General features: G+C 36.4%; 1 protein-coding gene and 1 pseudogene across 3 annotated transcripts; both read left to right on the top strand.

The window, feature by feature from the left end:
- Positions 1–224: 224 nt before the first annotated feature.
- LOC142634217 (G-type lectin S-receptor-like serine/threonine-protein kinase At1g11300) lies at positions 225–6618 on the top strand. Of its 3 annotated transcripts, none has more exons than XM_075808509.1 (7): positions 225–2088; positions 3537–3644; positions 3719–3879; positions 3962–4172; positions 4332–4569; positions 4659–4812; positions 4902–6618. In XM_075808509.1, exons 1-7 carry the CDS (start codon positions 774–776, stop codon positions 5208–5210), a joined length of 2496 nt encoding a protein of 831 aa, XP_075664624.1. In that variant the 5' UTR covers positions 225–773; the 3' UTR covers positions 5211–6618. The 3 variants fall into 3 exon arrangements, with proteins under 3 accessions (XP_075664624.1, XP_075664626.1, XP_075664625.1); XM_075808511.1 differs by having other exon boundaries at positions 4659–4816; positions 4902–5343; XM_075808510.1 differs by having other exon boundaries at positions 238–2088; positions 3576–3644.
- A 144-nt stretch (positions 6619–6762) lies between these two features.
- On the top strand, positions 6763–10702 carry LOC142634219 (G-type lectin S-receptor-like serine/threonine-protein kinase SD1-13; annotated as a pseudogene).
- The last annotated feature ends 1158 nt before the right edge of the window (positions 10703–11860 follow it).

Below are 11860 nucleotides of genomic sequence, written 5' to 3'. Positions count from 1 at the left end.
GTTGTTATTGTTAGTATTAGAAATGGAAAGCAACAAAAACGAGGGTGGTGGCTGTGAGAAGAGTGAAAAATAAATAGCCCAGTGGTTGGCGTATAAGTTATTCAATGGAGTCGAGATAATAGGTTTGAGTCTCCATGTTGTTCAAGAATATAACTAAGAAGTATATTATAATAAGGACAATTCAAAAAAGTTAATTAAAATATCCTATCCCCTCACGTTATTCCATTTACTTCACAGTTTACACATTTATCACATCAGTGAAAATAGAAGAGAGAGAGAGGGAGAAAGAACACAGCACAGATAGAGAGAGAGAGTGAGAAGGCCGGTGGAGATCAAGTGTCGCCGGAAGGACAAAGCCGGCGGAGATCAGCGTTCACCAAGCTGCAGCGCCTCGTCCGCCTCCCCACCACCGCTATTCCTCCTCCCACCGCCAGACTGGGTCAGATCAGCTTGACTTTTTTTTTTTTTTTTTTCTTGAGTTCTTTGATTTTTTAAAGGAGAAAAATTCATTCGGAGTTGCTTCAGTACTGTAGCAACTCCAAAAAAAAATTGGAAAAATTTTCCTTTTCTAGACTAGGGTCAATGAGTTAGTAAACAACGTCTAGCACAGGGAATAAATTCCTTAGAATTTTTCTGGGATGTAAAGACTTTTTTGGTAGTGTAGAGTAGCCTCTTTCCGAGAAAACTACTAACCAAAGTTGTAACTTGTAAGATGAAAACGGCCTCCCTGTTCTGCAACCTCACACACAAACAAAAGGTCTGAACAAGTAGTCATGGGATTTCTTAGCAAGAGAAGCTTGTTGTATGCCCTTTGTTGCCTATGTTTGAACTTAGGTGTTGCCAGAGACACAAGTAGTTCTTTTCAATCCCTCAAAGATCCTGACTACATAATCTCCCGTGGGAGTGCTTTTAGACTGGGATTCTTCAGCCCTGTAAATTCTACCAATCGCTACGTTGGAATATGGTATAATAAGATTTCTGTGGTCACTTATTTCAGTGTTGTATGGGTAGCTAACAGAGAGAGACCCATTAAGGATTCTTCTGGGGTTCTTACTATATATGAGGATGGAAATCTTGTGATACTAAATGGACAGGCAGAGATTCTGTGGTCATCAAATGTTTCAAATTCTGTACCCAATCCAAGTGCCACTCTGTTGGATTCCGGCAACCTTGTCTTGCAAGGCAACACAACAGGAGCAATAGTATGGGAGAGCTTTCAACAACTTTGTGATACAATGTTGCCAAGGATGAGAAGTAGTAACAATTTAAGAACAAATGAGAAAATACAACTGACATCATGGAAGAGCCCTTCTGATCCATCCACTGGAAGATTCTCGGGAGGCATTAATCCACAAAACATTCCCCAAGGTTTCATTTGGAAAGACGGTCATCCATATTGGCGGACTGGTCCATGGAATGGTCAGTTCTTTACTGGAGCACAGAGCTGGGTTCTAGATTATCATGGTGGAGTTACTATAGTATATGATAAGGAAGAGACCATTTTTGAAACCTTCGCTTATGTGAATGTATTAGGTTTGTCAAAACATTTCTTGGATTCACAAGGAAATACAATGCAGATACATTGGGATGATGAGAAGGAGGATTGGGAGGTTGTTGTGTTCGCTCCGGCAAATGAATGTGATGTTTATGGCACCTGTGGTGCATTTGGAATCTGTTATGCGCTGAGTTCACCAATCTGCAGTTGTTTGAAAGGGTTTGAGCCGAAGGTTGTTGAGGAATGGAATAGAGGTAATTGGATGAGTGGATGTGTGAGGAGGATACCATTGCAGTGTGATAGGGTGAACAATAGTAGTGATGGAGGAGGAATAGCAGATGGGTTTTTGAAACTGGAGATGATCAAAGTGCCAGACTTTGCAGAGTGGTCATATCGAACCAAAGATGATTGTCGAAAGCAGTGCTTGGAGAACTGTTCTTGTGTAGCTTATGCATATGATACTGGCATTGGTTGTATGTCATGGAGTGGAAACCTAATTGACCTGCAAAAATTCTCCACTGTTGGAATTGACCTACAGAAATTCTCGACTGGTGGGTTGGATATATATATTCGTTTGTCTTATTTGGAATTTGGTAAGTTTTTTTTTATTCTCTCTCCTAGTTTTGTATACTCTTATGCTTATGATCATCCATTAGACTCGGGAGAAACTTTAATTCTTATGGCGATAAGTTTTGGAACTGTGTTGATCTTCACTGCTCCAACTCTTCTTTGACTTAACAACACCCTCTCCCCCCCTCTTTATATATATATGTGTGTGTATATAATTTTCTGAGTAAATTGACAAAGCATAAAATTCAACAAGTTTCATGGCCTTTTTTTTTCTTTCCAAATAACATAATTTAAGGAAAAATTTAGGAGAAACACATTCAGCCAAACTTATTTAGTTATGTAGTACTTTTTTAGATAGCAAGTTTGACAAAATTGAGTTCCAAGCTATTGGAGGCCTGGTATCAAAGCCAGGTCATAAGTTCAACTCTCTGTTGTGCATGTGCAGAAGTTGGGGGTGGGATTGTTGGGTGGAGGCTTAATGGGTCAATTCCAACATCCTACTAGAGACAGAAGCCAAGTTGGGCCAAGTCTCAATCAACTTGTTGGTGCTAGGCTGCCACCCTTTAAGAGAATAAAGTTGCGCTCTAACCGGCAGCTATAGCTTTTGGTGTAGTGGGTAAGCGCTTGGTTTAACTATATGAATGAACTTAAATTTTATAAAACCTAACTTTTAGATCTTTTTTCTCTTGATATTTTAGAGAGATACAAAAGTGTAGTAAAAATACAAATTTATCTTTATTTTTAACAGAGGTGGGTAACAGGAGACAAACAGAGCTTACTTTAGATGGGTAAAATGCCAATTTTTAAACCACATGTAGACAGTGTTTTTTCGGACAAACCACAGATGGCAAAGTGTAATATCTCCAACTAAGTATTAACTCAAACCAAAATCCAACCAAAGTTATAAGAGAGAGAGAGAGAGAGAGAGAGAGAGAGAGAGAGAGGACTTATGGATGGGAAATTTAAAAAAAAAAATGCCCATCAACCTAAATTAGAGCTGTAAGAAAGAACAAAAATCCAAAGAGAGAGAGAGTACTCACATTTTTTGTGTGAGAAAAATATGAATTGAATGAGATAAATAATATCAAATTTATACAAAATAAGATGGGGAGAAGAAAAGTCAAAATAAAATAAAGAAGAAATGATGAAGGACGTGTAACGGTAAAGTAAAGGGTAGTAAAGAGATAAAACGGCAAAAGGGGAGGAGAAAAGTTTGAAGAAGTGTAACTTGTAGACTAATAGGGAGAAGAAAATATTAAAAAATAAATAAATAAATAATAGAGTAGCAAAATTTATTGCATACATTAATATTTTTTGATTTGATGTGACTAAACAAAAGCTTAACATTAGGGTCAACTCTTAGATATTATATAGATTTATTTTCTGAAATTTGATAGAACTAGTTTGAAACTTGTGATATATATTTTCTCAAATTTGATAGAATTAGTTTGAAACTTGTTGTGATACACAGAAAAAGAGAGAAATTTGAAAGTAATCATCACAATTACAGTGATTATTGGAGCCATGGCCATTCCCAGCACGGCATACTTCTTATGGAGATGGATGACCAAAAAAAGAGGTAATATGCCCCATCATTAGCAACAGGAACTAGAAATTGCTAGATGCATAGCTTACTATTAAAATTTGCCATAGCAAGGAAAAATAAAAGCAAGGAGAGTTTACCATCCAAAAACCTGAATGATGTTAAACTCCATGAGCTACCAACTTTTAGTTTGGAAGAATTGGCAACTGCAACAAACAACTTTCATATAGCTAATATGCTTGGCCGTGGTGGCTTTGGTACAGTCTATAAGGTATTGGTTTCTCTAGTAGCCTTCATTAGTTCCTATTTAAATCATACAGATAAGTACTTATATTCGTTGTTTCTTTTGCCAGGGAAAGTTGCATGATGGACAGGAAATAGCAGTGAAAAGACTGTCAAGATCCTCTGGACAAGGGCTTGAAGAATTTATGAATGAGGTGTTTGTGATCTCAAAGCTGCAACATCGAAATCTTGTAAGACTTCTTGGCTGCTGCATTGAGGGAGAAGAGAATATGTTGATCTATGAATACATGTCAAACAAAAGTTTGGACGCAATTGTTTTTGGTTAGTACAGTTAAATTCCCTTCCTTTTAAGCTCATCAATAGAATAACTTTGAAATCTAGAAATTTGGTTTCTACATACTCAATGTGTTGAACCCATGACCTCTATATACAAATCTACTCTTATCTCTTTGTTATTTCTTTTGGTCACTATTCATTTAGATCCACTCAGCCAAAAACACCTTCATTGGAAAAAACGCTTCAACATTATTGAAGGAATTAGTAGAGGCCTGCTCTACCTTCATAGGGATTCTAGACTGAAGATTATTCATAGGGATCTAAAGGCAAGTAATATCTTGTTAGATGAAGAGCTAAATCCAAAAATATCGGACTTTGGAATTGCTAGAATTTTTAGAGGCAGTGAAAATCAAGCCAATACTAAAAGGATCATCGGGACATAGTAAGAGCTTTGTTGAAATTAAATTTTTAAATAATTACACCACTATTTGTGCTCAAATGATGAGGATGTGTTTCATTTTTCAAATGCAGCGGATATATGTCTCCTGAATATGCAATGCAAGGCTTTTTCTCAGAGAAATCAGACGTTTTTAGCTTTGGTGTGTTGTTACTTGAGATTGTTAGTGGGAGAAAAACCACTTGCTTTTATGATGATCAGCAGTACTACTTGAGCCTTGTAGGATTTGTAGGTCCATCTGACTCATTATCCTTTTTCTTTAAAGCTCAGCTAATCAGTGTGTTAAATTTTTGTCTTTCACACTTGTCATCTTTCAGGCATGGAAATTGTGGAACGATGACAACATAATGGCTTTGGTAGACCCAACAATATGGGATCCTTGCTTTCAAATGGAGATGTTGAGATGCATACATGTGGGACTGCTGTGTGTGCAAGAATTGGCAAGAGACAGGCCAACTGTGTCGACTATAATTTCAATGCTTAATAGTGAGATTCTGGATCTGCCCACTCCAAAGAAACCTGCATTCACCGAAAGGCAGATTGCTTCAAATGAAGAGCCTGCTCAACTGGGCCAGATAAAGTCCTCCGGTTGCAATATCACTATTACAACGGTTTATGCTAGATAGGAAGAAAATGCTTGAGATGGCATTCCCTTTGTTTAGCATCTTTTAGCATGCAAACTGTACTCTCTTTTCAAAGTTCAGATATAACAAAGTTTGAATTCTACTTATAACAATTCTATAAAATTTCAGAATTTCTTATAATTGTTCAAATATTCTGCACAAAAAAACTGAATATGATTTTAAAAATGGACAACAAAGACGCAACAATGAAAGAGCATCGTTAAAAGGTCATAATTGAAGAGGTAAAACTCTCAGAAAATTTCTTAATTGAAGAGTCACAACTTTCAATATACTGTTAAAATTGTTACTAGCTTTAGAATCCTCACTTAAGTCACTTTTTTCTGCATAATTTTGCAGAATTTTGAAGCCTCAAACTGAGACACTTGACAAGAATAAAAGCCAATGTCAATTCCAAATGCTAATCATGGTGCTGATCATACTGGGGGGGTCTACTGATCATGAGTGTGGTTTGAAAAACTCTAGATGAAGATGATTGCAACACGTGACCAGAAAGAAAGCTAATAAAGGCCACTGGTCAGAGGTGTATTCCGAGTCACGTAGGCTGAAGATAATAGAGACGTGTGACAAGAAAGAAGTTGACGGGGAGAGGATGTCATTCAGTTTGGTTCATGATATTCAACCATGATGGTTGAGGACACTTGATTAGAAGGAAAGCAAAAGAAAGATGCATATGTCCAGTGAGTGTAGTTTAAATAACTAAGATCATCTTGTCATAAAATATCACTTCAGAGAAGACATATACTACTGATACTAGGTTCTCAGGATGTTGGGAAAATTAAGGCAAAATAAAGGAAAATAAATAAATAACAAAGGAGTCTTATAAAAGGCACAAAATGGATGTTATCTTTAAGACTATTTGTCTACTCGATTGAGACTCGAACTTGGCTAGTTTATTAACAAACAAATATGAATGAACAATATATCGAGCCAAGCACAAACAGTTTATGAATGACTTTGTTCATTTTTAGCCTACCTGGATGAAAGAAGCTAGTCAAAATACAAAGAGGATGACTTACCTGGGCCCTGGGGTGACAGAAAGGACAGAGTTGGATGCATTCAGGCTTTTGGAGACTGAGACAGAAGCTGATCGTGGATTACTTGCATGTCTGGGTTACAAACTAAAGGTGGTGTTGAAGAGAAAGCCTTGATGGTATTGCTGATTGAAGCACCCGAAGATGAAAGTGGCACACTTGCTAAAGTTACCATTGTTATAGAATTCTAAAGCAAGTGAGCACAACTTTTTCCTTTCAAGAGATTGTTCTTAGGCTTTCCACATCGTGATTAATCTGTGTACTGTGTCACCATCTCTATTGCTTTTGATTTTATTGCATACACTGGTGTGTATACATATATTCTGCTGGGTATATAATTTTTTATCTTTTGTGATTAACTGTTAATGCATTTATTTCTGCATAGGGATCTATACTTAATTGTTTAGGATTTTGCAGATTCTATTCCTGCGTCTTATACAGTGTTAATTATAATACTTTATTCCAATTGTCTCCTTAATTATCTCCCATCCCCAGTCGCCTAGTCCTTGGTTGAAATTCAACCTGTCCTTTTTGACAAAGGAAGAAACTATCTAGACTAGTAAACAAACTTCTTTAATTTATAATTTTATATGACAAACTTATTTCTTGGGATCAAGACTTTTGAAAGTCTAGAGTAGCCTCTTTCTTAAAAAACTACCAACCAAAGGTTAAACTTTTTTGTTTTTGTTTTTGTTTTTTTTTATTTATTATTTATGGATAAACAAAGCTGTAACTTGGTTTGATGAGCAAGGCCTACCTGTTCTGCATTCTCAGACACAAGTAGGCCAGAGAACAAGTTATGGGACTTAAGAGAAACTTGTTGTCTGTCCTTTGTTGCTTTTTTTTTTTTTTTTAAGAAAAAAAAATTTGGGAGTTGCAATAGACACAATTAAACCTTCTCAATCCATCAAAGACCCTGAATACATAATATCCAATGGGAGTGCTTTCAGACTGGGGTTCTTCAGCCCTGTAAATTCCACCAATCACTACCTCGGAATACGGTATAAAAACATCTCTGTATCCAATGTCATATGGGTAGCTAACAGACAGAAACCTCTCAAGGATTCTTCCGGGGTTCTTACTATATCTAAGGATGGCAATCTTGTGGTACTAAATGGACAGGATGAAATTCTTTGGTCATCAAATGTTTCAAATTCTGTAACCAATTCAAGTGCCACTCTTTTGGATTCTGGAAACCTTGTATTGCAAGTTGACACAATAGGAATTATATTATGGGAAAGTTTTCAACATCCATCAAATTCCTTCTTGGCAAGAATGAGATTTAGTACTAATTTAAGGAAAGATGAAGCTGACATCATGGAAAAGCCCTTCTGATCCATCCATTGGAAGCTTCTTTGCAGGCATTGATCCAGTGAACATTCCTGAAGGTTTTGTTTGGAAAGATGGTCACCCATATTGGCGGACTGGTCCATGGAATGGTCATGTCTTTTTTGGCATACAAAACTGGAATCCTGCATATGATTGTGGATTTAGTGTAGTCAATGACAAACAAGGAACAGTTTATGCAACTTTTGCTTATATGGATTCACAAGGAAATCTAGTGCAGACATATTGGGATGATGGGAAGGAGGATTGGAAGGTTGTGGGGTTAGCTCCAAAAGATAAGTGTGATGTTTATGGCACATGCGGTGCAAATGGAAGCTGTGATTCACTGGGTTCATCAATCTGCAGCTGTATGAGAGGATTTGAGCCCAAAATTATTGAGGAATGGAACAGTGGAAATTGGAGTAGTGGATGTGTGAGGAGGAAACCATTGCAGTGTGAAAGGCTGAACAGTAGTGTTGAAGAAGGAAGAGCAGATGGGTTTTTCAGATTGAATATGGTCAAGGTGCCAGACTTTGCTCAGTGGTCATATGGGACTAAAGACGATTGTCAAAAGCAGTGCTTGCAGAACTGTTTTTGTGTAGCTTACGCATATGATACAGGCATTGGTTTTATGTCATGGAGGGGAAACCTTGTTGACCTACAACAATTCTTGGTTGGTGGATCAGATATATATTCGTCTGGCCTATTCGGAATTTGTAAGTCCATTTTGTTTAAAGAGTTAGTTTTTTTTTTTTTCCAATCTTATCCTTCATTCAGCAATTATTAGTTCGGTTGTTTGATTATCTAGTGTGCGTTTGACGAAAATTATTTTTGCTAATTTATTTTACTATTTAACTTATTTTTGTTACTATCCATGGGTCTTATTGTACTTTTTGATATTATTCACTGTACTATTTCAGTTAACTTGTACTTTTATCTACAGTATTTTCAGCAAAAAGTTTTTAGTTTAAGCAAAATAAGCAGATTCCAAACCAACATTTAGTTATTTAGAACAAAAGCAATTGAATTTCAATATTTTTGAATTAGATTTACATTGTTAAATTTGACTGAAGTAGTTTAAAACTTGTCCCTATACGCAGAAAATGAGAGACATTTGAAAGTAATCATCACAGTTACTGTGATTATTGGAGTGATTGCTATTGCCAGCACTGCATACTTCTTATGGAGGTGGATGGCTAAAAAAAGGAGAGGTAATATGCCCATTAATTATCTACAGTGACTGGGAATTGCTAGATGGGTTAACTAATATCACATTTTGCAACAGTAATGAAAACAAAAGGTGATGAGAGTTTACTGTTTGACTACCTGAAAGATGTGAAACTACATGAGCTACCAATCTTTAATCTGGAAGAATTGGCAACTACAACATACGACTTTCATATGGCTAATAAGCTTGGACAAGGTGGCTTTGGTCCAGTCTATAAGGTAATGGTTGCTCATGTAGAGTTCATTTGTCTCTCTCAAATAGATATGTGCTGATGTTCTTTAATTTTTCTTCTAGGGTAAATTGCATAATGGACAGGAAATAGCAGTGAAAAGACTGTCTAGAGCCTCTGGACAAGGGCTTGAAGAATTTATGAATGAGGCGTTGGCAATTTCTAAACTCCAACATCGGAATCTTATTAGACTTCTTGGGTGTTGTATTGAGGGAGAAGAGAAGATGTTGATTTATGAATACATGCCAAACAAAAGTTTGGACGCAATTGTTTTTGGTTAGTTCATACACTTATAAATCTTGCATCAAGTTAGTTAGTGCCTTAAATAAAAAAAAACACACAAATTTCTGGTGTTCTTTTTTTAGGATTTACATTCATATTGACAACAACGTATCAAACAAATATAATCCGGTCATGAATAAATGTATCTATTTCCCTCTGTTCCATCTATGGACTTGGTTTTAATTATAAGTTCTACTGTGCCAATTTGGTCACTTGAAGCATACTTTTGTGCTAACTTGCCCCAACTTCATTTCTCAATAGTTTATCTTTTTCTGCATACAAGTTTACTCATACATTTTTATTTATTTATTTGGGTTACTATTAATTTAGATCCAGCCCACCAAAACCTCCTTAATTGGAGAAAACGCTTCAACATTATTGAAGGAATTGGTCGAGGCCTACTCTACCTTCATAGGGATTCTAGATTCAAGATTATTCATAGAGATCTAAAGGCATCTAACATCTTGTTAGATCAAGAGCTTAATCCAAAAATATCGGACTTTTGCACAGCAAGAATATTTGGTGCCAATGAAGATCAGGCCAAAATTAAAAGGGTTGTCGGGACATAGTAAGAGATTTGTTGAAATTTAATTTAGGTAACAGCATCACTTGTTGTTTAAATGTAGTGGTTACATGTCTCCTGAATACACAATGCGAGGCTTGTTTTCAGAGAAATCAGATGTTTTCAGCTTTGGTATATTGTTACTAGAGATTGTAAGTGGGAGACGAAGCACTAGCTTCTGCAATGATGAGGAGTACTTGAGCCTCATTGGATATGTAAGTCTATCTAATTTAGAGCATTCACATTGGGAAAAAGTTGGCCAAATTTAACTCAAAATGCCATTTTATCTATTTTATTTAGTCCATGTTTTACATGGTCAATTACCGATAAGATTGAACATTCCAGTTTTTGTATCTTTCAGGCATGGAAATTGTGGAACAAGGACAACAGTATGGCTTTGGTAGACCCAGCAATATGGGATCCATGCTTTCGAATGGAAATTTTGAGATGCATACATGTGGGACTGCTGTGCGTGCAAGAATTGGCAAGAGATAGGCCAATTGTGTCTACTATTATTTCTATGCTTAATGGTGAGATTGTGGATTTCCCACTCCAAAGCAACCTGCATTCATGGAAAGGCAGATTGCTTCAAATACAGAGCTTGCTCAACAGGACCGATTCTCCATTTGCAATGTCACTGTTTCGACAGTTTTTGGCCAATGAAAGGAATATTTTTATATAAATTTTATCTTTATTGAATATTTTCTTCAAGGAATCAAGAGTAAGTAATCCCAATACTTTATTTATTATGCATTTTGTCATATTTTTTCAAGAAAACTATCAGGGTTAACGTGTAAGTGTTGGCAAATTCCATGACCTTTGTATGTGTCAAATTGAGTCTGTAATGACTAATTCAAGATTTGATCAAGTTCAAGTTCAAGATTTGAGGCTGTAATGACTTAAATTTGTTCAACTCCTGATCGATCGAAGTTCCTCAGCCTTTTGATCACAGCTCAATTGGCAAAAATCGTGGCTAACGTGTTTTAAGTTTTGAAAGGTCGGCTATGCTTTGGATGTTGTACCCCCACACTAAATTATTGCCTTTGTAAAGACGGTTATAAGCTAGCCAAGTTGGATTGTTACCTAAAATTGGTCTGTTACCATTAAAAAACATTGTTCACATATATTTTCATTGATTTGGCGATGTGAATAATTTATACAAGTGCTTAGACAACAACCCCCAAATTAAAAAGGTACATATCGTGGACTTTTTAATGCTCATGTTGGACAAAATACAATTTATATACCAACTACACAATCTAACCAAAGTTAGGGTTGCCTTTCAACCAAATGGCATCTCCCTTGGTGATGGTTTTTTAAACGGGTTGGATCCACCATGAGCTTGAGCCATGAATTGGGCCACCTTTATGAGTTGTTTTAGGTACCCAATTGGACTCCTCCTCCTCAAGGACATTTACATTCTGGACCTTTTGTTGTCATATTAATCAGCCGCAATAGGCCACCCTTGCTTGCAATGAAGTTTGTGGCACTGATGGCACCTCCTCCTAAAGGACGTTTACACTCTAGGCCTTTATTTAGTAGCTTATGGTTTTTATAAATTATAAATTACATAATTCAATGAGTTTGTGTAGAGTATATGTATATGTATATGTTGATGTTGATGTTAAAGTTTATGGTTATTTGTGTGTGCGCACGCATGTGTGTGTATACATACATACATATATATATATATATATATATATATATATATATATAGAGAGAGAGAGAGAGAGAGAGAGAGAGAGAGAGAGAGAGAGAGAGAGAGAGAGAGAGAGAGAGAGAGTGTTTATGGTTCCCACCTTTGGCACTGCCTTTCCACACATATGACAATCACCTCGAGAATGTTGCACCATTTTTGGAGCCATATTTTGTTCATAAAAACTACTAATTGATTGTTTAAGCAAACCAAAGAAGTAGAATTTATTCTTGCACCTAGATGTCCGTTGTTATGGGAATGTTGTGTATGGCAATAGT

The sequence above is a fragment of the Castanea sativa genome, chromosome 5 (genome assembly GCF_040712315.1).
Source record: "Castanea sativa cultivar Marrone di Chiusa Pesio chromosome 5, ASM4071231v1".
Taxonomy (NCBI): Eukaryota; Viridiplantae; Streptophyta; class Magnoliopsida; order Fagales; family Fagaceae; genus Castanea; species Castanea sativa.
Note: the sequence above shows the minus strand (reverse complement) of the source record. Positions and strands in the feature narration are given on the sequence as shown.

Bases quoted from the DNA above. Each gene is read 5' to 3' on its own strand.
- LOC142634217 (XM_075808509.1), top strand. From the start codon at position 774: ATGGGATTTCTTAGCAAGAGAAGCTTGTTGTATGCCCTTTGTTGCCTA. The intron at 2,089-3,536 runs GTAAGTTTTTTT...TGTGATACACAG, and splicing joins TTTGTCTTATTTGGAATTTG to AAAAAGAGAGAAATTTGAAA. The intron at 4,173-4,331 runs GTTAGTACAGTT...CTATTCATTTAG, and splicing joins TTTGGACGCAATTGTTTTTG to ATCCACTCAGCCAAAAACAC.